This window comes from Lonchura striata, chromosome 29 (assembly GCF_046129695.1).
Source record: "Lonchura striata isolate bLonStr1 chromosome 29, bLonStr1.mat, whole genome shotgun sequence".
NCBI lineage: Eukaryota > Metazoa > Chordata > Aves > Passeriformes > Estrildidae > Lonchura > Lonchura striata.
In genome coordinates, this window is record NC_134631.1 from 329,384 (window position 1) to 355,407 (window position 26,024).

General features: G+C 38.9%; 2 protein-coding genes and 2 non-coding genes across 4 annotated transcripts; 3 read left to right on the forward strand and 1 right to left on the reverse strand.

Moving 5' to 3' along the window:
• Nucleotides 1–1,721: 1,721 nt before the first annotated feature.
• On the forward strand, nucleotides 1,722–21,594 carry LOC110481112 (E3 ubiquitin-protein ligase TRIM7-like). Its single transcript, XM_077788964.1, has 8 exons — nucleotides 1,722–1,810; nucleotides 5,636–6,107; nucleotides 7,538–7,633; nucleotides 10,375–10,605; nucleotides 15,431–15,453; nucleotides 16,340–16,455; nucleotides 17,369–17,404; nucleotides 20,823–21,594. Exons 1-8 carry the CDS (start codon nucleotides 1,737–1,739, stop codon nucleotides 21,335–21,337), a joined length of 1,563 nt encoding a protein of 520 aa, XP_077645090.1. The 5' UTR covers nucleotides 1,722–1,736; the 3' UTR covers nucleotides 21,338–21,594.
• A 226-nt stretch (nucleotides 21,595–21,820) lies between these two features.
• LOC144247639 (uncharacterized) lies at nucleotides 21,821–23,116 on the forward strand. Its single transcript, XM_077788958.1, has 2 exons — nucleotides 21,821–21,919; nucleotides 22,427–23,116. Exons 1-2 carry the CDS (start codon nucleotides 21,852–21,854, stop codon nucleotides 22,800–22,802), a joined length of 444 nt encoding a protein of 147 aa, XP_077645084.1. The 5' UTR covers nucleotides 21,821–21,851; the 3' UTR covers nucleotides 22,803–23,116.
• A 1,115-nt stretch (nucleotides 23,117–24,231) lies between these two features.
• TRNAP-UGG (transfer RNA proline (anticodon UGG)) lies at nucleotides 24,232–24,303 on the forward strand. The gene has a single exon. It is a non-coding gene; the product is annotated as a tRNA-Pro (tRNA).
• A 1,001-nt stretch (nucleotides 24,304–25,304) lies between these two features.
• On the reverse strand, nucleotides 25,305–25,386 carry TRNAL-AAG (transfer RNA leucine (anticodon AAG)). Its single transcript has one exon. It is a non-coding gene; the product is annotated as a tRNA-Leu (tRNA).
• Nucleotides 25,387–26,024: the final 638 nt, after the last annotated feature.

A 26,024-nucleotide genomic window follows, 5' to 3' on the forward strand; every position in this document is an offset into this window, starting at 1 on the left:
ATAAATTACATTTAGATTTTTATCTATATTATATTTCGAATATATGAATAATATATTTATTATTTTATAAAATATATATTATTTTTATAGTTTTATCGTTTTAATATATTTGTAATTTTTATATATTTATAAATATATTTTTTGTAATATATTATATATATTACATATATAATTTTATATATTATAATAATATATATTATTATATATAATATATAATAGATAATAGATTATTATTTTATATAATATATCATATATAATATATAATATATAATATATAATATATAATATATAAAATTTTATATATTATATATTATATATTATATATTATATATTATATATTATATATTATATATTATATATTATATATTATATATTATATATATAATATAATATAAAATATATAATATATTATATAGAATATATATTATAGAATATATATTATAGAATATATATTATATAATATATAATATATAATATATAATATATAATATATAATATATAATATATAATATATAATATATAATATATAATATATAATATATAATATATAATATATAGTGCATAATGCATAATGCATAATGCATAATGCATAATGCATAATATATAATAATAATATAACAACAATAACAATAATGCTATGATAATAATAACATCAATAAATTAGTACTTTTCAAAGGAGGATTTCAGCCCCAAAAATGTGAATTTTAGCACTTAAAAATAACAATTTTCCATTTTACCCCTAAATCCCCGTAATTTTAAAAACCCTTTTTATTGAGATTCTGGAATTGGCGATGAAAATTCCCTGGAAAGGGTTAAAAAGTTGCCGAAACTTTCCCGGGGACAGGTGGAGGAGGGAGGCGCTGGAAACGCGATCCGGGCGCTGAGCAAGTTCAAGAAAATTTTGGAATTTTGCCACGGAGGAGAGGAGCAGAAAGAGGAGAAAGAGGAGGAGAAAAAGGAGGAGATCCCGATGATTTTAAATTCCTTTTTATTGAGATTCTGGAAGTGGCGATGAAAATTCCCGGGAAATAACTTTGGCACGGAGGAGGAGGAGGAGAAGAGGAGGAGGAGGAGGAAGAAGAGGAGGAGAAAACCTCGGCCAAGTTCAATAAAATTTTGGAATTTTGCCACGGAGGAGAGGAGCAGAAAGAGGAGAAGAGGAGGAGGAGGAGGAAAAAACCTCGGCCAAGTTCAATAAAATTTTGGAATTTTGCCACGAAGGAGAGGAGCAGAAGAAAGAGGAGAAGAGGAGGAGGAGGAGGAGGAGAAGAGGAGGAGGAGGAGGAGAAGAGGAGGAGGAGGAGGAGGAGAAGAGGAGGAGGAGGAGGAGGAGAAGAGGAGGAGGAGGAGGAGGAGAAGAGGAGGAGAAGAGGAGGAGGAGAAGAGGAGGAGGAGGAGGAGGAGAAGAGGAGGAGGAGGAGGAGGAGAAGAGGAGGAGAAGAGGAGGAGGAGAAGAGGAGGAGGAGGAGGAGGAAGAAGAAACCTCGGCACAGGAGCGATGGGGGAGGGCAAAGCGCGGTGAGTGACCCGCTCGGGGACGGGCCGGTGACACCGGGGGACAAACGCGGCCCCGGGACGCGGCGGGGAGCCCCGGCCGGGCCGCGATGTCCGAGGCGGCCGCGGCCGCCGCGGGGCTGCTCCGCCGCGGTCCCGCCGAGCGGCTCCCGCGGCCCCGGAACCGCCGGGAGCCCGCCCGGCTGGCGGCGCCGCTCGGGGCGTCCTGCAGAACCGGCCCGATGGCAAATCCCGGGAATTTGGGGGATTTGGGGAGCCCGCCGGGGGCTCCGCCCGCCGCCGCCGCCGCTCCGAGGTACGCGAGGGCAGCGGGGCGCGGGGAGGGTTTTGGGGGGCGGTTGGGGCTCTCTGCCCCTCGCTTCTCCTTTTCCTTTTTCTTTTCCTTTCCCTTTTTCTTTTTCTTTTTCTTTTTCTTTTCCTTTTCCTTTTCCTTTTTCTTTTTCCTCCTTCTCCTCCTTTTCCTTCTCCTTTTCCTTTTCCTCCTCTTCCTCCTCCTCCTCCTCCTCCTCCTTTTCCTTTTCCTTTTCCTTTTCCTTTTCCTTTTCCTTTTCCTTTTCCTTTTCCTTTTCCTTTTCCTTCTCCTTCTCCTTCTCCTTCTCCTTCTCCTTCTCCTTCTCCTTCTCCTTCTTTCCTTTTCCTTTTCCTTTTCCTTTTCCTTTTCCTTTTCCTTTTCCTTTTCCTTTTCCTTTTCCTTTTCCTTTTCCTTTTCCTTTTCCTTTTCCTTTTCCTTTTCCTTTTCCTTTTCCTTTTCCTTTTCCTTTTCCTTCTCTGAATTCTGGCTTTGATTCAGCGCCAGCTCACCCAGAAATCGGCTCCATCCAGAGCCTGACACCCCCAAACCGGAGGACATCCCCAAAAAATTTACTTTTCTCAAGGAAAAGGAAGGAAAATAAATATTGAAAACTCCAGGATTCGTGGGAACAGATTTATTCCTGGTTTTCTATGTGCCCGGAGGTCCCGGAGAAACCGGACACCGGCGCGCTGAGCCCGCGGCCGCCTGCCAGGAATTCCCGAAACCGATTCCCGAAACCGATTCCCGAAATCAATCCTCGAAATAAATCCCCAGAATAATTCCCGAAATAATTCCCGAAATAAATCCCTGAAATAAAGTCCCAAAATAAATTCCCGAAATAAATCCTCGAAATAAATCCCCAGAATAATTCCCGAAATAATTCCCGAAATAAATCCCTGAAATAAAGTCCCAAAATAAATTCCCGATGTAAATCCCAGATATAAATCCCCGAAATAAATCCCCAAAATAAATCCCTGAAATAAATAAATCCCCAAAATAAATCCCCGAAATAAATTAACCCCCAAACTTCTTTAACCCCTTCCTCCCCGGCAGGAAAGAAGCCGCGGCAGCCGCGTTCGTGCCAGGGCAGCTCCGCCGCGGGGCCGCCTGCCAGGAATTCCCGAAATCCATTCCCGAAATAATTCCCGATATCAATTCCCGATATAAATTCCGATATAATTCCCGATATCAATTCCCGATATAAATCCCCGAAATAAATCCCCAAAATAAATTCCCGATATAAATTCCGATATAAATCCCCGAAATAATTCCCGATATCAATTCCCGATATAAATCCCCAAAATAAATCCCCGATATAAATCCCCGAAATAAATCCCCGATATAAATCCCCAAAATAAAATTCCCTATATAAATCCCCGATAAAAATTCCTAAAATAAACCCCAAAAACCTCTTTAACCCCTTCCTCCCCGGCAGGAAGGACCCCGCGGCGACCTCGTTCCTCCTCCCTCGGGACCTCCAGGACGAAGCCACCTGCCAGGAATTCCCGAAATCAATCCCTGAAACAAATTCCCGAAATCAATCCCTGAAACAAATTCCCGAAATCAATCCCGATATCAATTCCCGATATCAATCCCCGAAATAATTCCCGATATCAATTCCAATATAAATCCCCGAAATAATTCCCGATATAAATCCCCGAAATAAATCCCCGATATAAATCCCCAAAATAAAATTCCCTATATAAATCCCCGATAAAAATTCCTAAAATAAACCCCAAAAACCTCTTTAACCCCTTCCTCCCCGGCAGGAAGGACCCCGCGGCGACCTCGTTCCTCCTCCCTCGGGACCTCCAGGACGAAGCCACCTGCCAGGAATTCCCGAAATCCATTCCCGAAATCAATCCCCAAAATAAATCCCCAAAATAAATCCCCAAACCTCTTTAACCCCTTCCTCCCCGGCAGGAAAGAAGCCGCGGCAGCCGCGTTCGTGCCAGGGCAGCTCCGCCGCGGGGCCGCCTGCCAGGAATTCCCGAAATCCATTCCCGAAATAATTCCCGATATCAATTCCCCATATAAATCCCCGAAATAAATCCCCGAAATAATTCCCGATATAAATTCCCGATATAAATCCCCGATATAAATCCCCAAAATAAAATCCCGGTATAAATTACCAAATAAAATTCCCGATAAAAATCCCCAAAATAAACCCCAAAAACCTCTTTAACCCCTTCCTCCCCGGCAGGGAGGACCCCGCGGCGACCTCGTTCCTCCTCCCTCGGGACCTCCAGGACGAAGCCACCTGCCAGGAATTCCCGAAATCCATTCCCGAAATAATTCCCGATATCAATTCCCGATATCAATCCCCGATATAAATCCCCGAAATAAATCCCCAAAATAAATCCCCGATATAAATCCCCGATATAAATCCCCGATATAAATCCCCAAAATAAAATCCCGGTATAAATTACCAAATAAAATTCCCGATATAAATCCCCAAAATAAACCCCAAAAACCTCTTTAACCCCTTCCTCCCCGGCAGGGAGGACCCCGCGGCGACCTCGTTCCTCCTCCCTCGGGACCTCCAGGACGAAGCCACCTGCCAGGAATTCCCGAAATCCATTCCCGAAATAATTCCCGATATCAATTCCCGATATAAATCCCCGAAATAATTCCCGATATAAATCCCCGATATAAATCCCCGAAATAAATCCCCGATATAAATCCCCAAAATAAAATCCCGGTATAAATTACCAAATAAAATTCCCGATATAAATCCCCAAAATAAACCCCAAAAACCTCTTTAACCCCTTCCTCCCCGGCAGGGAGGACCCCGCGGCGACCTCGTTCCTCCTCCCTCGGGACCTCCAGGACGAAGCCGCCTGCCAGGAATTCCCGAAATCCATTCCCGAAATAATTCCCGATATAAATCCCGATATCAATCCCCGAAATAATTCCCGATATCAATTCCCAATATCAATCCCCGAAATAATTCCCGATATAATTCCCGATATAAATCCCCGATATCAATCCCCGAAATAAATCCCCAAAATAAATTCCCGATATAAATTCCGATATAAATCCCCGAAATAATTCCCGAAATAAATATCGGAAATAAATCCCCAAAATAAACCCCAAAAACCTCTTTAACCCCTTCCTCCCCGGCAGGAAGGACCCCGCGGCGACCTCGTTCCTCCTCCCTCGGGACCTCCAGGACGAAGCCACCTGCCAGGAATTCCCGAAATCCATTCCCGAAACAAATTCCCAAAATAAATCCCCAAAATAAATCCCCAAACCTCTTTAACCCCTTCCTCCCCGGCAGGAAAGAAGCCGCGGCAGCCGCGTTCGTGCCAGGGCAGCTCCGCCGCGGGGCCGCCTGCCAGGAATTCCCGAAATCCATTCCCGAAATAATTCCCGATATCAATTCCCGATATAAATTCCGATATAATTCCCGATATCAATTCCCGATATAAATCCCCGAAATAAATCCCCAAAATAAATTCCCGATATAAATTCCGATATAAATCCCCGAAATAATTCCCGATATCAATTCCCGATATAAATCCCCAAAATAAATCCCCGATATAAATCCCCGATATAAATCCCCAAAATAAATTCCCGATATAAATTACCAAATAAAATTCCCTCTATAAATCCCCGATAAAAATTCCTAAAATAAACCCCAAAAACCTCTTTAACCCCTTCCTCCCCGGCAGGGAGGACCCCGCGGCGACCTCGTTCCTCCTCCCTCGGGACCTCCAGGACGAAGCCACCTGCCAGGAATTCCCGAAATCCATTCCCGAAATCAATCCCCAAAATCAATCCCCAAAATAAATCCCCAAACCTCTTTAACCCCTTCCTCCCCGGCAGGAAGGACCCCGCGGCGACCTCGTTCCTCCTCCCTCGGGACCTCCAGGACGAAGCCACCTGCTCCGTGTGCCTGGAATTCTTCCGGGACCCCGTTTCCATCACTTGCGGCCACAACTTCTGCCGCGAGTGCATCGAGGCGAGCTGGAAACTTCTCCAAACCGATTTCCCTTGCCCTCAGTGCCGCGAAATTTCCCGAGAACGAAATTTCCGTCCCAACCGGCAGCTGGCCAACATGTCCGAGATCATCCGGCACCTCTCGCTGCGAGCGAGGAAAGGGCAGGGAGAAAAAGAGGAAAAAGAGGAAAAAGAGGAAAAAGAGGAAGAAGAAGAAGGTTTGTGCCCCAAGCACGGCGAGCCGCTGAAGCTTTTCTGCAAGGATGACCGCGGCTGCATCTGCGTGGTGTGCGACCGCTCCCGCCAGCACCGCGAGCACGCCGTGCTGCCCGTGGACGAGGCGTGCGAGGAGTACAAGGTTGTTTTAATTAGGGGCTCATTTGCATGCCCGACGAGAATTAATCGTTCGTTCGAGCGCGGGTGGTGAGATTGGGATTGTTTAAAGGGGGCGCGCGGTGGTAAAATGTGGTTTTCTGCGCGGGGTTTGGTGGTAGAGCAACAAATCTGAACGAATTTTGTATTCTATCCTTATAGCATTTGCATATAATTATTAAATTTGCATTTTTGGGTATACACGGAATTACGGGATGTGATTACCCGCAGATTTTTTAGGAACACACGGAATCACAAAATGTGATTTTCTGCACATGGTTTGATGGTAGAGAGCAGGGAGTTATTGGTACAGACCCAAATCTGAACGAATTTTCTATTCTATCCTTATATCATTTGCATATTCATTATTAAATTTGCATTTTTGGGAATACACGGAGTCACAAAATGTGATTACCCGCAGATTTTTTAGGAACACACGGAATCACAAAATGTGGTTTTCTGCACATGGTTTGATGGTAGAGCGTAGGGAATCTTCGCTGCAGACCCAAATCTGAACGAACTTTGTATTCTATCCTTGTATAATTTGCATATAATTATTAAATTTGCATTTTTGGGAACACACTGAATCACAAAATGTGATTACCCGCAGATTTTTTAGGAACACACGGAATCACAAAATGTGATTTTCTGCGCGGGGTTTGGTGGTAGAGCGCCAAATCTGAACGAATTTTGTATTCTATCCTTATAGCATTTGCATATTCATTATTAAATTTGCATTTTTGGGAATACACGGAATTACGGGATGTGATTACCCGCAGATATTTAGGAACACAAATAATCACAAAATGTGATTTTCTGCACATGGTTTGATGGTAGAGCAACAAATCTGAACGAATTTTGTATTCTATCCTTATAGCATTTGCATATTCATTATTAAATTTGCATTTTTAGGAACACACGGAATTACGGGACGTGATTATCTGCAGATTTTTTAGGAGCACAAATAATCACAAAATGTGATTTTCTGTGATTGGTTTTGTTGTAGAGCTCTGGGAATTATTGACCTGAGTCTATTTTATATTCTATCCCTACATAATTTGCATATTCATTATTAAACTTATATTTTTCTATTGTATACAGTGACTTTATTTGAGCATCCTCCATTTGTACCCATCTAGAACATCCTAAAAATCCTAAAAAAATCTAAATTTCTCACTATTTTTATTTATAATAATTTTTAATTTTTGGATTTTTTCTTTTGTTTTGAATTAATTTGGTAAATTTTATTTTGATTTTTTTTTTTAATTTTTTGGGTGCTTTTGTTTTGTTTTGTTTTGTTAATTTTTATTTTCTTTTTGTGTGTGTGTGGGGGTTTTTTTGTTTTCTTCTCTTTTGCTTTTAATTTTTTTTTTTTTAATTTTTATTTCTAATTTTTAAAATTTATTTTTATTCCAGGAGAAAATCCAGGCCCGCTTGGATTTCCTGAAAAAGGAGCAGCAGGAGCTGCTGGAATTCAAAATCAACGACGACAAAAATACCCAGGAGCTGTTGGTGCGTCCGGGATGGGAATAAAAATTAACAAAATTCAAAAATCCATCGAAATTTCAACAAAATCTACTAAAAAAACCCCAAAATTCTCCCCTCAAAACACAAAAAATATCGAAAAAGAAATAAAAACCAGCAAAAACGCCATTTAAAAAAAAAAACCCCATTGCTACAAAAATTAAAAATTATCATTCCCAATAAATTTTAATTAAAATTTAAAAATTTTAATTTTTCATCCCCGTGGCATTTGGGAAATTTGGGGCGAGGCGAGAATCCAGTGGCCAAAAAAAAGGGAAAAAAAGGGATTTTTTTCCTTTTTTCTGGAACGGTTTTTGTCAGGAAAATCCAATTTCCGGGATTTTTTTTTGTTATTTTTTTATTGGGGTGTTTTTGTCCTCTTTTTTTCCCTTTTGTCCCCATTTCCCCCCTCTTTTTTCCCTCTTTTTTCCTTCTTTTTCCCCTCTTTTTCCCTATTTTTCCTCTCTTTTTTCCTCTTTTTTCCCCATTTTTTCCCCTCTTTTCCCCCCTCTTTTTTCCCCATTTTTTCCCCTCTTTTTTCCCTCTTTTTTCCCTCTTTTTTCTCCTCCTTTTTCCTCCTATTTCCCCCATTTCCCCTCTTTTTTTTTCCTATTTTCCCCCATTTTTCCCCTCTTTTTCCCCTCTTTTTTTTTCATATTTCCCCCTTTTTCCCCTCTTTTCCCCCAATTTTCCCCTAATTTTCCCCTTTTTCCCCCAAATTCCCCGCAGCAATCTCTGGAGCAGGAGCGGCAGCCTGGCATTTTTCCCCTCTTTTTTTCCACTTTTTCCCCTCTTTTTTCCCAATTTTCCCCCTCTTTTCCCCCTCTTTTCCCCCTCTTTTTTTCCCTCTTTTTCCCCTCTTTTCCCCCTCTTTTTCCCCTCTTTTTTTCCCTCTTTTTTCCCTCTTTTCCCCCACTTTCCCCCTCTTTTTCCCCTCTTTTTTTCCTCTTTTTTTCCTTTTTTTCCCCCACTTTTCCTCCTCTTTTCCCCCTCTTTTGTCTCTGTTTCCCCCATTTTTCCCCTCATTTTTTTTCCTCTTTTTTCCCTCCTTTCCCCCTATTTCTTCTCTCTTTTTCCCCTCTTTTCCCCATTTCCCCCCTCTTTCCCCCTCTTTTTCCCTTATTTCTTCCCTCTTTTTCCCTCTCTTTTCCCCCTCTTCTTTCCCCTTTTCCCCCCTCTTTTTCCCTTTTTTTTCCCCTTTTCCCCCTCTTTTTTCCCTCTTTTTTCCCTGTTTTCCCCCCTTTTCCCCCTCTTTTGTCCCTGTTTTCCCCCTCTTTTGTCCCAAATTTTCCCCGTTTTTTCCCACTTTTTCCCAATTTCCCCTAATTTTCCCCCAAATTCCCTTAGCACTGCGTGGAGCGGGAGCGGCAGCAGCTGCAGGCGGCGCTGGAGCGGCTGCGGGAGTTCCTGCGGGCGCAGGAGCGGCAGCCCGGCATTTCCCCTCTTTTTTCCCAATTTCCCCTCTTTTTTCCCACTTTTACCCCTCTTTTTTTCCCCTCTTTTTTCCCTCGTTTTCCCCTCTTTTCCCCCCTCGTTTCCCCTTCCTTTCCCCCATTTTTCCCCCTCTTTTCCCCTTATTTTTCCCCATTTCCCCCCTCTTTTTTCCCCTATTCCCCCCCATTTTTCCCCCACTTTTTCCCAAATTCCCCTAATTTTCCCCCAAATTCCCTTAGCACTGCGTGGAGCGGGAGCGGCAGCAGCTGCAGGCGGCGCTGGAGCGGCTGCGGGAGTTCCTGCGGGCGCAGGAGCGGCAGCCCGGCATTTCCCCTCTTTTTTCCCTCTTTTTTCCCTTTTTCCCCCTCTTTTTCCCCCTCGTTTTCCCCTCTTTTCCCCCTCTTTTGTCCCTGTTTTCCCCCATATTTTTCCCCTCTTTTTTTCCTCTTTTGTCCCTTTTTTCCCCTCTTTTTTCCCCTCGTTTTCCCCTGTTTTGTCCCTGTTTTCCCCCATTTTTCCCCCTCTTTTCCCCTTATTTTTTCCCTTTTTTCCCCATTTTTCTCCTTTTTTCCTCTATTTCCCCCCTCTTTTCCCCCTCGTTTTCCCCTCCTTTCCCCCTCTTTTGTCCCCGTTTTCCCCCATTTTTCCCCCTCTTTTTCCCTCTTTTCCCCCTCTTTTGTCCCAAATTTTCCCCGTTTTTTCCCCCAATTTTTTCCCAATTTCCCCTAATTTTCCCCCAAATCCCCTTAGCAGTGCGTGGAGCGGGAGCGGCAGCAGCTGCAGGCGGCGCTGGAGCGGCTGCGGGAGTTCCTGCGGGCGCAGGAGCGGCAGCCCGGCATTTCCCCTCTTTTTTCCCTCTTTTTTCCCTCTTTTTTCCCCTCTTTTTTCCCTTTTTTCCCCTCTTTTTCCCCCTCGTTTTCCCCTCTTTTCCCCCTCTTTTGTCCCTGTTTTCCCCCATATTTTTCCCCTCTTTTTCCCCCTCTTTTTCCCCTCTTTTTTTCCTCTTTTGTCCCTCTTTTCTCCCCTCGTTTTCCCCTGTTTTGTCCCTGTTTTCCCCCATTTCCCCCCCTCTTTTCCCCTTATTTTTTCCCTTTTTTCCCCATTTTTCTCCTTTTTTCCCCTATTTCCCCTCTTTTTTCCCTCTTTTCCCCTCTTTTTCCCCCTCGTTTCCCCCTGTTTTCCCCTTATTTTCCCCCTTTTTTCCCCATTTCCCCCCTCTTTTTTTCCCCTATTCCCCCCCCATTTTTTCCCCAATTTTTCCCTAATTTTCCCTTTTTTCCCCCAAATCCCCTTAGCACTGCGTGGAGCGGGAGCGGCAGCAGCTGCAGGCGGCGCTGGAGCGGCTGCGGGAGTTCCTGCGGGCGCAGGAGCTGCAGCTGCAGGCGGCGCTGCAGCGGCTGCAGCGGAGCCTCGAGCGGCGGCAGCGCCGCAACCTCGGCGCGGCGGCGGCGGCGGCGGCGGCGCTCGGCCGCGGGATCGCGGAGCTGCAGGGGAAACTGAGGCAGCGCCCGCTCGCCTTCCTGCAGGTGGGCAGCAAGGGGGTTTGGGGCAAAAAAGTCATTTTTTGGGTTGGTTGTACTCAAAAAATGTCATTTTTTATTCTGTGTTTCGAACCCATCGCGGAGCTGCAGGGGAAACTGAGGCAGCGCCCGCTCGCCTTCCTGCAGGTGGGCCGCGGGAAAAATCGGGAATTTTTAGGGTGTTTTAAGGGAAAAAAATGTCATTTCTTAGTCTGTTTTAAGAGAAAATATGCCATTTTTTAGTGTGTTTTTAAGGGAAAAAATGCCATTTTTTAGTGTGTTTTTAAGGGAAAAAATGTCATTTTTTGGTGTGTGTTTAAGGGAAAAAATGGAATTTTTTAGTGTGTTTTTAAGGGAAAAAATGGAATTTTTTAGTCCGTTTTTCATGAAAAAATGGAATTTTTTAGTCTGATTTTCATGAAAAAAATGGAATTTTTTAGTCTGATTTTAAGGGAAAAAATGGAATTTTTTGGTGTGTTTTTAAGGAAAAAAATGGGATTTTTTAGTGTGTTTTTCATGAAAAAATGGAATTTTTTAGTCTGATTTTCATGAAAAAAATGGAATTTTTTAGTCTGATTTTAAGGGAAAAAATGCCATTTTTTAGTCTGTTTTAAGGGAAAAAAATGCCATTTTTTAGTGTGTTTTTAAGGGAAAAAATGGAATTTTTTGGTGTGTGTTTAAGGGAAAAAATGCCATTTTTTGGTGTGTGTTTAAGGGAAAAAATGGAATTTTTTAGTTCGTTTTTAAGGGAAAAAATGCCATTTTTTAGTGTATTTTTAGAGGAAAAAATGTCATTTTTTGGTGTGTGTTTAAGGGAATAAGGGAAAAAATGTCATTTTTTTAGTGTGTGTTTAAGGGAAAAAATGGAATTTTTTAGTCTGATTTTTAAGGGAAAAAAAGTCATTTTTTGGTGTGTTTTTAAGGGAAAAATGTCATTTTTTATTCTGTGTTTCAAACCCATCGCGGAGCTGCAGGGGAAACTGAGGCAGCGCCCGCTCGCCTTCCTGCAGGTGGGCCGCGGCAAAAATCGAGAATTTTTACTGTGTTTTAAGGGAAAAAATGCCATTTTTAGAATGTTTTTAAGGGAAAAAATGCCATTTTTTGGGGTGTGTTTAAGGGAAAAAATGTCATTTTTCATTGTGTGTTTAAGGGAAAAAAAGTCATTTTTTATAATGTTTTTAAGGAAAAAATGTCATATTTTAGTTTATTTTTAATGGAAAAAATGCCATTTTTTAGTCTGTGTTTAAGAGAAAAAAAGTCATTTTTTATAATGTTTTTAAGGAAAAAAATGTCATATTTTAGTATATTTTTAATGGAAAAATGCCATTTTTCAGTCTGTGTTTAAGGGAAAAAATGTCAATTTTTAGTTTGTTTTTTAGGGAAAAAAAGTCATTTTTTAGTGTGCGTTTTTAATGAAAAAATGGAATTTTTTAGGCTGATTTTAAGGGAAAAAATGTCATTTTTTTGTGTGTTTTTAAGGGAAAAAAATGTCATTTTTTAGTCTGTTTTAAGGGAAAAAAATGCCATTTTTTAGTGTGTTTTTAAGGGAAAAAATGGAATTTTTTGGTCTGTGTTTAAGGGGAAAAATGCCACTTTTTAGCGTGTTTTTCATTAAAAAATGGATTTTTTTAGTCTGTGTTTAAGGAAAAAATGCCATTTTTTGGTGTGTGTTTAAGGGAAAAATGTCATTTTTTATTCTGTGTTTCGAACCCATCGCGGAGCTGCAGGGGAAACTGAGGCAGCGCCCGCTCGCCTTCCTGCAGGTGGGCCGCGGGAAAAATTGGGAATTTTTAGGGTGTTTGAGGGAAAAAAATGCCATTTTTTGGTGTGTTTTTAAGGGAAAAAATGCCATTTTTTAGTGTGTTTTTAAGGGGAAAAATGATATTTTTTGATGTCATTTTTTAGTGTGTTTTTAAGGGAAAAAATGTCATTTTTTGGTGTGTGTTTAAGGGAAAAAATGCCATTTTTTGGTGTGTGTTTAAGGGTAAAAATGGAATTTTTTAGTCTGATTTTAAGGGAAAAAATGCCATTTTTTGGTGTGTGTTTAAGGGAAAAATGCCATTTTTTGGTGTGTGTTTAAGGGAAAAATGTCATTTTTTATTCTGTGTTTCAAACCCATCGCGGAGCTGCAGGGGAAACTGAGGCAGCGCCCGCTCGCCTTCCTGCAGGTGGGCCGCGGCAAAAATTGGGAATTTTTACTGTGTTTTTAAGGGAAAAAATGCCATTTTTTGGTGTGTTTTTAAGGGAAAAGACGGAATTTTTTAGTCGGTTTTTAAGGGAAAAATGTCATTTTTTATTCTGTGTTTCAAACCCATCGTGGAGCTCCAGGGGAAACTGAGGCAGCGCCCGCTCGCCTTCCTGCAGGTGGGCCGCGGGAAAAATTGGGAATTTTTAGGGTGTTTTAAGGGAAAAAAATGTCATTTCTTAGTCTGTTTTAAGAGAAAATATGCCATTTTTTAGTGTGTTTTTAAGGGAAAAAATGTCATTTTTTGGTGTGTGTTTAAGGGAAAAAATGGAATTTTTTAGTGTGTTTTTAAGGGAAAAAATGGAATTTTTTAGTCCGTTTTTCATGAAAAAATGGAATTTTTTAGTCTGATTTTCATGAAAAAAATGGAATTTTTTAGTCTGATTTTAAGGGAAAAAATGGAATTTTTTGGTGTGTTTTTAAGGAAAAAAATGGGATTTTTTAGTGTGTTTTTCATGAAAAAATGGAATTTTTTAGTCTGATTTTCATGAAAAAAATGGAATTTTTTAGTCTGATTTTAAGGGAAAAAATGCCATTTTTTAGTCTGTTTTAAGGGAAAAAAATGCCATTTTTTAGTGTGTTTTTAAGGGAAAAAATGGAATTTTTTGGTGTGTGTTTAAGGGAAAAAATGGAATTTTTTAGTTCGTTTTTAAGGGAAAAAATGCCATTTTTTAGTGTATTTTTAGAGGAAAAAATGTCATTTTTTGGTGTGTGTTTAAGGGAATAAGGGAAAAAATGTCATTTTTTTGGTGTGTGTTTAAGGGAAAAAATGGAATTTTTAGTCTGATTTTTAAGGGAAAAAAGGTCATTTTTTGGTGTGTTTTTAAGGGAAAAATGTCATTTTTTATTCTGTGTTTCAAACCCATCGCGGAGCTGCAGGGGAAACTGAGGCAGCGCCCGCTCGCCTTCCTGCAGGTGGGCCGCGGGAAAAATCGGGAATTTTTAGGGTGTTTGAGGGAAAAAATGGAATTTTTTGGTGTGTTTTTAAGGGAAAAAAATGCCATTTTTTAGTCTGTTTTAAGGGAAAAAAATGCCATTTTTTAGTGTGTTTTTAAGGGAAAAAATGGAATTTTTTGGTGTGTGTTTAAGGGAAAAAATGCCATTTTTTGGTGTGTGTTTAAGGGAAAAAATGGAATTTTTTAGTTCGTTTTTAAGGGAAAAAATGCCATTTTTTAGTGTATTTTTAGAGGAAAAAATGTCATTTTTTTGGTGTGTGTTTAAGGGAAAAAATGGAATTTTTTAGTCTGACTTTAAGGGAAAAAATGCCATTTTTTAGTTTGTTTTTTAGGGAAAAAAAGTCATTTTTTGGTGTGTTTTTAAGGGGAAAAATAACAGTTTTCAGTCTGTTTTTAAGGGAAAAAATGCCATTTTTTAGTCTGTTTTTCATGAAAAAATGGAATTTTTTAGTCTGATTTTAAGGGAAAAAATGTCAATTTTTAGTTTGTTTTTTAGGGAAAAAAAGTCATTTTTTAGTCCGTTTTTCATGAAAAAATGGAATTTTTTAGTCTTTTTTTAAGGGAAAAAATGCCATTTTTTGGTGTGTTTTTAAGGGGAAAAATGCCATTTTTTGGTGTGTTTTTAAGGAAAAAATGACATTTTTTAGTATATTTTTAATGGAAAAAATGCCATTTTTTAGTCTGTTTTTCATGAAAAAAATGGAATTTTTTAGTCTGATTTTAAGGGAAAATATGTCATTTTTTAGTCTGTTTTTCATGAAAAAAAATGGAATTTTTTAGTCTGATTTTAAGGGAAAAATGACATTTTTTATTCTGTGTTTAAGGGGAAAAAATGGAATTTTTTGGTCTGTGTTTAAGGGGAAAATGCCACTTTTTAGTGTGTTTTTCATTAAAAAATGGAATTTTTAAGTCTGTTTTTAAGGAAAAAAATGCCATTTTTTGGTGTGTGTTTAAGGGAAAAATGTCATTTTTTATTCTGTGTTTCAAACCCATCGCGGAGCTCCAGGGGAAACTGAGGCAGCGCCCGCTCGCCTTCCTGCAGGTGGGCAGCGGGAAAAATTGGGAAATTTTAGGGTGTTTTAAGGGGAAAAAATGGAATTTTTTGTTCCGTTTTTCATGAAAAAAATGGAATTTTTTAGTCTGATTTTAAGGGAAAAATGACATTTTTTAGTCTGTTTTTAAGGGAAAAAAATGCCATTTTTTGGTTTGTGTTTAAGGGGAAAAATGACATTTTTTGGTGTGTGTTTAAGGGTAAAAATGGAATTTTTTAGTCTGTTTTAAGGGAAAAAAAGCAATTTTTCAGTCTCTTTTTAAGGGAAAAAAGGTCATTTTTTAGTCCGTTTTTCATGAAAAAAATTGAATTTTTTAGTCCGATTTTAAGGAAAAAATGTCATTTTTTGGTGTGTGTTTTAGGGAAAAAATGCCAATTTTAGTAGTTGTTTAATGGAAAAAATGTCATTTCATATTTCTTTTCATTTAATATTTCTTTTCATCCCCGGGAGCCGCCTCTGCTTTTTTTCCGTGCTCTGAAATTTCATTTTTAGCGCAGAAAACCCAAAAATCGGCCAAATTTGGGCATTTTGGGGCATTTTTTGGGTGTTTTAATTTTCCTTTTTTTTTTCTTTTTCAGGACGTGACCGAAATCATCCAAAGGTTCGGAATTCGCGGATTTCGGAAAATCGCCGAAAATTGAAATTTCTCCCCAAAATCCTCCGTTTTCAACCCAAATTAAAAAATCCTAAAATTCGAATTTCTCACCCAAAATCTTTCATTTTACACCCAAATTAAAAAATCCTAAAATTCAAATTTCTCACCCAAAATCTTTCATTTTACACCCAAATTAAAAAATCCTAAAATTCAAATTTCTCACCCAAAATCCTCCGTTTTCAACCCAAATTAAAAAATCCTAAAATTTGAATTTCTCACCCAAAATCCTCCGTTTTCATCCCAAATTCAAAAATCCTAAAATTCGAATTTCTCACCCAAAATCTTTCATTTTAAACCCAAATTTAAAAATCCTAAAATTCAAATTTCACACCCAAAATCCTCCGTTTTCATCCCAAATTCAAAAATCCTAAAATTCGAATTTCTCACCCAAAATCCTCCGTTTTCAACCCAAATTAAAAAATCCTAGAATTGAAATTTCTCACCCAAAATCCTCTATTTTGAATCCATACCAAAAAAATCCTAAAATTGAAATTTTCCTCCCAAAATCCTGATTTTCTCACCCCAAGGAGGGACGAAAGACCCAAATTTTTGAAGCGTTAAAATCCAAATTTTGACGCCTCAAAAATTCAAATTTTGAAGCGTCAAAATCCAAATTTTGACGCCTCAAAAATCCAAATTTTGAAGCCTTAAAATCTGAATTTTGGAGCCTAAAAAATCCAAATTTTGAACTTCAAAAATCCGAATTCTGAAGCCTCAAAAATCCAAATTTTGAAGGTTTAAAATTCCGATTTTTTCCCCCAAAGTTTTGCGGGGTGGGCGGCGGAATTGGGGTAAAATCGTGGAATTTTGGGTTTTTTCCCGTTTTTGGCAGGAGCGAGGAGGTGAAATGTGAGAAACCCGTCCCCGTCTGCACCGACATGAAAATTCACGTTTGCAATTTTTCCCTAAAAAACGAAGTTTTGGAGAAAGTCCTGAAAAAATTCCAAGGTGGGTGGGAAAATTGGGGAAAAAAGGGGGAAAAAGGGGAAAAAATGGGGAAAAAAAGGCTAAAAATGGTTAAAAAATGGTTAAAAAAAAGGGTAAAAAATGGTTTAAAAATGGTTTAAAAAAGGTTAAGAAAAGGGTAAAAAAAAGGTTAAAATATGGTTTAAAAATGGGGAAAAAAGGTTAAAAAATGGTTAAAAAAAGGTTGAAAAATTGCAAAAAAAAGGTGAAAAAAGGTTTAAAAAGGGTTAAAAAAAGGTTAAAAAAGGGTAAAAAAAGTTGAAAAAAGGTTAAAAAAAGTTGAAAAAAGGTTAAAAAAAGGTAAAATAAAGGTAAAATAAAAGGTTTAAAAATTGTTAAAAACAGGTTAAAATATATTATATTATATTATATTATATTATATTATATTATATTATATTATATTATATTATATTATATTATATTATATTATATTATATTATATTATATTATATTATATTATATTATATTATATTATATTATATTATATTATATTATATTATATTATATTATATTATATTATATTATATTATATTATATTATATTATATTATATATCATATCATATCAATCATATTATATTATATTATATTATATTATATTATATTTTTATATTTTATTATTTTATTATATATTTGTTCTTTGTTTTATGATTTGTTTTATTATTTTATATTATATATTTTTATTTTATTTTATATTTTTTATTTCATTATTTTCTATTATATTTTACTATTTTATGTTATATTTATTTTCTTTTTAATGTTATTATTTTATATGATATTTTATTATTTTATTTTATATTTTTTAATTTATTATTTTCTATTTTATTCTTTTACTTTATTTTACTTTTTCTCTCTGTTGTCACCACTCCCATCCGGTTTTTTTTTTCTCCTTTTCAGAACAGCTGCAGGACGAGCTGGGAAGGGGTGAAAAAGGTAAAAAAAATGGTAAAAAAGGTAAAAAAATGGTAAAAAAGGTAAAAAAAATGTAAAAAAGGTAAAAAAATTGGTAAAAAATAATAAAATTGTAAAAAAAATGGTAAAAAAGGTAAAAAATAATGTTAGAAAAGGTAAAAAAATGGTGAAAAAGGTAAATTAAAAAATGGTAAAAAAGGTAAAAATAAATTGTAAAAAAGGTAAAAAATAATGGTAAAAAAATGGTAAAAAAGGTAAAAAATAATGTTAGAAAAGGTAAAAAAATGGTGAAAAAGGTAAATTAAAAATGGTAAAAAAAGGTGGTAAAAAAATGGTAAAAAAGGTAAAAAAAATGTAAAAAAATCGTAAAAATAAGGTAAAAAATAATGTTAGCAAAGGTAAAAAATGGTGGAGAAGGTAAATTAAAAAATGGTTAAAAAAGGTAAAAATAAATTGTAAAAAAGGTAAAAAATAATGGTAAAAAATAATAAAATTGTAAAAAAAAATGGTAAAAAAGGTAAAAAATAATGTTAGAAAAGGTAAAAAATAATGTTAGAAAAGGTAAATTAAAAATGGTAAAAAAAGGTAAAAATAAATTGTAAAAAAGGTTAAAAAAAGGTAAAAAAGGTAAAAAAATAATGGTAAAAAAATGGTAAAAAAGGTAAAAAATAATGTTAGAAAAGGTAAAAAAATGGTGGAAAAGGTGAATTAAAAAATGGTTAAAAAAGGTAAAAATAAATTGTAAAAAATAATGGTAAAAAATGGTAAAAAAGGTAAAAAATAATGTTAGAAAAGGTAAAAAAATGGTGAACAAGGTAAATTAAAAATGGTAAAAAAGGTGGTAAAAAAATTGTAAAAAATGGTGAACAAGGTAAATTAAAAAATGGTTAAAAAAGGTAAAAATAAATTGTAAAAAAGGTTAAAAAAAGGTAAAAAAGGTAAAAAATAATGGTAAAAAATAATGTTAGAAAAGGTAAAAAAATGGTGAAAAAGGTAAATTAAAAAATGATTAAAAAGGTAAAAATAAATTGTAAAAAAGGTAAAAAAAATGTAAAAAAGGTGAAAAAAATTGTAAAAAAATGGTAAAAATGAGGTAAAAAAGGTAAAAATATAATGGTAAAAAAGGAAAAAAAAAAAGGTAAAAAAGGTAAAAAAAATGGTAAAAAAGGTAAAAAAATGGTAAAAAAGGTAAAAAAGTTAATTTAGAATTTAACTCCTTTTCAATTAAACCCCATCAGATTTAATGGATTTTTTTAAAAATTAAGAATTTAACTCGTTTTCAATTAAATCCCAGCAGAACTTAATTAATTTTTAAAGTTAATTAAAAACAATTGTCCTCTGCTGTCCTTGCTGGGTTGGTGGCTCCTGAAGTAGTTGAGATACGAAAATGAAAGGTGGAACCTGAGATCCAAAATTTGGTGGAAACCAAAAATGTTGATCCCAAAACCCATCAACCCCACCTCAAATCAACTTTTTAGTCCCTCAGACCTTCCTGACCTCGTGTCTTCTTCTGTATCTTCTGGTTTGGTGGCACCTAAAGTAGTTGAGATACGAAAATGGAAGAACGTTCTCTCCTGAGATCCAAAATTTGGAGAAAACCAAAAAAACGGATCAAAAAACCCATCAACCCAACCTTGAGTCAAGTTTTAATCCCTCAAACCATCCTGACCTCGTGTCTTCTTCTGTATCTTCTGGGTTGGTGCCACCAAAAGTAGTTGAGATATGAAAATGGAAGAACGTTCTCTCCTGAGATCCAAAATCTGGAGAAAACCAAAAAACCGGATCCAAAAACCCATCAACCCCACCTCAAATCAACTTTTTAATCCCTCAGACCTTCCTGACCTCGTGTCTTCTTCTGTATCTTCTGGTTTGGTGCCACCTAAAGTAGTTGAGATATGAAAATGGAAGAATGTTTCCTCCTGAGATTCAAAATTTGGAGAAAACCAAAAATGTTGATCCAAAACCCATCAACCCAACCTTGAATCAACTTTTTAGTCCCTCAGAACTTCCTGATCTCGTGTCTTCTCCTGTATCTTCTGGTTTGGTGCCACCAAAAGTAGTTGAGATATGAAAATGAAAGTAGAACGTGCTCCTGAGATCCAAAATTTGGAGAAAACCAAAAATGTCGATCTCAAAACCCATCAACCCCACCTCAAATCAACTTTTTAGTCCCTCAGAACTTCCTGATCTCGTGTCTTCTCCTGTATCTTCTGGTTTGGTGCCACCAAAAGTAGTTGAGATATGAAAATGAAAGTAGAACGTGCTCCTGAGATCCAAAATTTGGAGAAAACCAAAAATGTTGATCCAAAACCCATCAACCCAACCTTGAGTCAAGGTTTTAATCCCTCAGAACTTCCTGACCTCGTGTCTTCTCCTGTATCTTCTGGGTTGGTGCCACCTAAAGTAGTTGAGATACGAAAATGGAAGAACGTTTGCTCCTGAGATCCAAAATTTGGAGAAAACCAAAAATGTCGATCCCAAAACCCATCAACCCCACCTCAAATCAACTTTTTAGTCCCTCAGAACTTCCTGACCTCGTGTCTTCTTCTGTATCTTCTGGGTTGGTGCCACCAAAAGTAGTTGAGATATGAAAATGGAAGAATGTTTCCTCCTGAGATTCAAAATTTGGTGGAAACCAAAAATGTTGATCCAAAAACCCATCAACCCAACCTTGAGTCAAGTTTTAATCCCTCAGAACTTCCTGACCTCGTGTCTTCTCCTGTATCTTCTGGGTTGGTGCCACCAAAAGTAGTTGAGATATGAAAATGGAAGAACGTTTGCTCCTGAGATCCAAAATTTGGAGAAAACCAAAAATGTTGATCTCAAAACCCATCAACCCAACCTTGAGTCAAGTTTTAATCCCTCAGAACTTCCTGAGCTCGTGTCTTCTTCTGTATCTTCTGGGTTGGTGCCACCTAAAGTAGTTGAGATACGAAAATGGAAGAACGTTCTCTCCTGAGATCCAAAATTTGTAGAAAACCAAAAAAAGGGATCCAAAAACCCATCAACCCAACCTTGAGTCAAGTTTTAATCCCTCAAACCTTCCTGAGCTCGTGTCTTCTTCTGTATCTTCTGGTTTGGTGCCACCAAAAGTAGTTGAGATATGAAAATGAAAGTAGAACGTGCTCCTGAGATCCAAAATTTGGAGAAAACCAAAAAAACTGATCCAAAAACCCATCAACCCAACCTTGAGTCAAGTTTTAGTCCCTCAGAACTTCCTGACCTCGTGTCTTCTTCTGTATCTTCTGGGTTGGTGGCACCTAAAGTAGTTGAGATATGAAAATGGAAGAACGTTCTCTCCTGAGATACAAAATTTGGAGAAAACCAAAAATGTTGATCCCAAAGCCCATCAACCCCACCTCAAATCAACTTTTTAATCCCTCAAACCATCCTGACCTTGTCTCTTCTTCTCTCCCCCCCACCTCCACCCAAAAACCAGAAGACCTCACCTTGGACCCCGACTCGGCCAACCACCTCCTGATCCTCTCGGCCGACCTCAAGACCGTCCGCATGGGCTGCCGCAAGCAGGACCTGCCCGACCACCCCAAACGCTTCGACACCAACTCGCGCGTCCTGGCCACCGCCGGCTTCTCCTCGGGGCGCCACCACTGGGAGGTGGAGGTGGGACCTTCGGACGGTTGGGCCTTCGGGGTGGCCAAGGAGTCCATCCGGAGGAAGGGCTTGACCCAGTTCTCCCCCGAGGAGGGCATCTGGGCGCTGCAGCAGAACGGGGGACGCTACTGGGCCGTGACGTCGCCCCAGCGGACGCCGCTGAGCCTCGGCGGGAAGTTGAGGCGCGTCCGCGTCTACCTGGACTACGAGGGGGAGGAGGTCTCCTTCTACGACGCCGAGAACATGAGGCACATCTTCACCTTCAACGTGGCCTTCCAGGAGAAGGTGTTCCCGCTTTTCTCGGTCTGCTCCACGGTCACCTACATCAAACTGTGCTCCTGAGGGAAACTCCAAGATGGTGGCCACCAACTCAAAGACGGTCACCAGCTCAAAGATGGTGGCCACCAACTCAAAGATGGTGGCCTCGAACTCAAAGATGGTCAACAAATCAATGATGGTGGCCACCAACTCAAAGATGGCCACCAAATCAATGATGGTGGCCACCAACTCAAAGATGGTGGGCACCAACTCAACGATGGTGGCCTCCAACTCAAAGATGGTGGTCACCAACTCAAAGATGGTGGCCACCAACTCAAAGATGGCCACCAACTCAAAGATGGTGGCCACCAACTCAAAGATGATGGTCACCAACTCAAAGATGGTGGGCACCAACTCAAAGATGGTGGCGTCTGCGTCTACCTGGACTACGAAGGGGAGGAGGTCTCCTTCTACGACGCCGAGAACATGAGGCACATCTTCACCTTCAACGTGGCCTTCCAGGAGAAGGTGTTCCCGCTTTTCTCGGTCTGCTCCACCGTCACCTACATCAAACTGTGCTCCTGAGGGAAACTCCAAGATGGTGGCCACCAACTCAAAGATGGTCACCAGCTCAAAGATGGTGGCCACCAACTCAAAGATGGTGGCCTCAAACTCAAAGATGGTCAACAAATCAATGACGGTGACCGCCAACTCAAAGATGGTCAACAAATCAATGGTGGTGGCCACCAACTCAAAGATGGTGGGCACCAACTCAACAATGGTGGCCACCAACTCAAAGATGGTGGTCACCAACTCAAAGATGATGGTCACCAACTCAAAGATGGTGGGCACCAACTCAACGACGGTGGCCTCCAACTCAAAGATGGTGGTCACCAACTCAAAGATGGTGGCGTCTGCGTCTACCTGGACTACGAAGGGGAGGAGGTCTCCTTCTACGACGCCGAGAACATGAGGCACATCTTCACCTTCAACGTGGCCTTCCAGGAGAAGGTGTTCCCGCTTTTCTCGGTCTGCTCCACCGTCACCTACATCAAACTGTGCTCCTGAGGAAAACTCCAAGATGGTGGCCACCAACTCAAAGATGGTCACCAGCTCAAAGATGGTGGCCAACAACTCAAAGATGGTGGGCACCAACTCAACGATGGTGACCACCAACTCAAAGATGGTGGCCAAAAACTCAAAGATGGTGGCCTCAAACTCAAAGATGGTCAACAAATCAATGATGGTGACCGCCAACTCAAAGATGGTGGGCACTAACTCAACAATGGTGACCATGAACTCAAAGATGATGGCCAACAACTCAACAATGGTGGCCACCAACTCAAAGATGGTGGTCACCAACCCAACGATGGTGGCCACCAACTCAATGATGGTGGCCACCAACTCAAGGATGGTGGTCCTCAACTCAACGATGGTGACCACCAACTCAATGATGGTGGTCCTCAACTCAAAGATGGTGGCCACCAACTCCAAGATGGTGGCCACCAACCCGACTGCTCAAGGTGCTTTTTTTGGGTGTTTCTCGTGATTTTTCTCCTGGACCCGAGCAGGTCCCGCGTTTCTCCCTCAGCTTCTCCCCGCCCGGAGGTTCTTCCGTGGATTTTCCCCAATTTCCACTCGTGGTCCTCACGCTCGGCGCCGTTTCGGCAAAATCGCCAAATTCACATTTTTATCCTCATTTCTGCTTTTGTTTTTTTCGCCGGGACTCGCGTTCGCTTCGGATTTGCCGAAAAAAACCCCAAAATGAAAACCAAAAAAACCCAAAAAACCCAAATAAAAATAAAAATAAAAAGCGAAGCTGCTTTAAAAAATAAAAAATAAATATTTGTGTCATTGCCTGAATTTTGGAATTTTTTTTCCCACAAAAAATGTAATTTTGGGAAATTTTGGGTGTGGGGAAAATGGGGGGAGGATTTGTTTGATGCAAATAGTTTTTGGAGGTGTCACTTTGGGAGTTCGTCCCCAGCTGAAAGGATGGAAATGAATGAAATAAAATGAGATCAAATGAAATGAAATAAAGTGAAATAAAATAAAATAAAATAAAATAAAACCCCAATTTCGATGGGTTAAACCCCAATTTTTGACGGGTTAAACCCCAATTTTTGACGCATTAAACCCCAATTTTTGACGCATTAAACCCCAATTTTTGATGGGTTGAACCCCCAAGTTTTAATGGATTGAGCCCAAATTTCGATGGGTTAAACCCCAATTTTGATGCATTAAACCCCAAATTTTGATTCATTAAACCCCAATTTTTGACGGGTTAAACCTCAATTTTTGACGGGTTAAACCTCAATTTTTGACACATTAAACCCCAAACTTTGATGCATTAAACCCCAATTTTTGACGGATTAAACCCCAATTTTTGTAGGATTGAAACCCCAATTTTGATGCATTAAACCCCAATTAAAACCAAGTTTCGATGGGTTGAACCCCAGTTTTTGATGGATTAAACCCCAGTTTTTGATGGATTAAACCCCAATTTTTGACGCATTAAACCCCAATTTTTGACGCATTAAACCCCAAATTTTTGACGCATTAAACCCCAATTTTTGACGCATTAAACCCCAAATTTTTGACGCATTAAACCCCAATTTCGATGCTCCAACCCCAATTTTGTGGGACACGAAGAAATTTGGGGCGGGCGGGAATTTTGGCGCCATTCCGGCGCTTTCGGGAGCCCCCGCCGCGCCGCCGCCCCCGTGGCTCAGCGGTCAAAGCGCCGCTCCCGCAACCCGGGGACCCGGAGTTCGAATCCCGCCGGGACCTCCTGCACAATCCCATTTTTATTTTGCCTTTTTCCCCTTTTTTATCTTTTTTTTTTTTATCCCATTTCGGTCGCTTTTTCAGGATCCACAACAAACCCCACCAAAAAAAAATTGTGGGAAATCATCCCGGGAGCAGCAAAACCACAGCGGTTTGAGGATAAATTGAATTTTTGGAATTAATTTAGCACCGGCTCGTTGGTCTAGGGGTATGATTCTCGCTTTGGGTGCGAGAGGTCCCGGGTTCAAATCCCGGACGAGCCCAAATTTTGGTTTTTTTTACCTTTTATTTCCCCTTCTTTCTTTCCCTTTTATTTTCCTTATTTTTCTTATTTTTATTCCTTTTATTTTTTAATTTCCTTTCGCGCGCGCGCGCGCGTTTTGATCTCTGGTTTTCGGCGGATTTTTTTTTTTTGTCTTGCGTACGTGGTGCTTTTTATTATTTAATTTAATTTAATTTAATTTAATTTAATTTAATTTAATTTAATTAATTTAATTTAATTTAATTTAATTTAATTTAATTTAATTTAATTTAATTTTATTTTATTTTATTTTATTTTATTTTATTTTATTGTATTTTATTGTATTTTATTGAATCTTTTTCCTTTTTAAATTTTTTTTTTTTTTGGTGAGCTGGATTTTTTCCTGCGCGTCGTTTTTTTCGTTCGGGACTTACTCGTGGGGTTTTTTTTCTTGTTTTATTTCCTTGTGTTTTTTAATTTTTTTTTTGTGCTTTTTCTTGCGAGTTTGCCTTTTATTTATTTATTTTTTTTTTCCGGTGCGTTTTTTAACTGTTTCGGGTGTTTGTGTTTGGTGTTTTTTTTTATTTTATATATTTGCTTTCGATATTTTCGTACAATTTTTGTTGTCGGTTTCAGATTTTTTTTGGTGCGTTTATTTTTATTAATATACTGGGTGGGGGTTGGTTTTTTTTGTTTGTTTGTTTTAATTTTTGTTTTGTTTTGGTTTGTTTGGGGGTTTTTTTGTTTGTTTGTTTTTGGTGGTTTTTTGTTTGGTTTTTTCGGGGGTTTTTTTGTTTGTTTTTTGTTTGTTTGGGGTTTGTTTGGGGTTTTTTGGGTTTTTTTGTGGTTTTTTGTGGGTTTTTTGTGGTTTTTTTGTGTTTTTTTGTGTTTTTTTTTTTTTTAGTTGTTTTTTGGTGTTTTTTTTAATTTGTTTTTTTTAATTTTCAATTTCGGTCTTCCCGGGTGAGGAAGGAAAAAAAGAAAAAAGAAAACGAGGAAAAAAAAAGCCAAAATAAAAGATCCTGGCAGCGGTGGGATTCGAACCCACGCCCCCGCAGAGACTGGAGCCTTAATCCAGCGCCTTAGACCGCTCGGCCACGCTACCGCGGTGGAGTCCGTGCTGGAGCCTTCATCTCCCGGCTGCCTCCTCTGCCTCTTCCTCATCCTCATCCTCATCCTCATCCTCATCTCCATCCTCATCCTCATTTCCATCTTCATCTCCATCCTCATCTTCATCTCCATCCTCATCCTCATTTCCATCTTCATCCTCATCTTCATTTCCATCCTCATCCTCATCCTCATCCTCATCCTCATCCTCATCCTCATCCTCATTTCCATCTCCATCTCCATCTCCATCTCCATCTTCATCTTCATCTTCATCTTCATCTCCATCCTCATCTTCATTTCCATCCTCATCTCCATCCTCATCCTCATCCTCATCCTCATCCTCATCTTCATCTTCATCCTCATCCTCATCCTCATTTTCATCTCCATCTTCATCTTCATCCTCATCTTCATTTCCATCCTCATCCTCATTTCCATCTTCATTTCCATCTTCATCTTCATCCTCATCTTCATCTCCATCCTCATCCTCATCTTCATTTCCATCCTCATCTTCATCTTCATCTTCATCTTCATCTCCATCTTCATCTTCATCTCCATCTCCATCTCCATCTCCATCTTCATCTTCATCTTCTTCATCTTCATCCTCATCTCCATCCTCATCTCCATCCTCATCTTCAT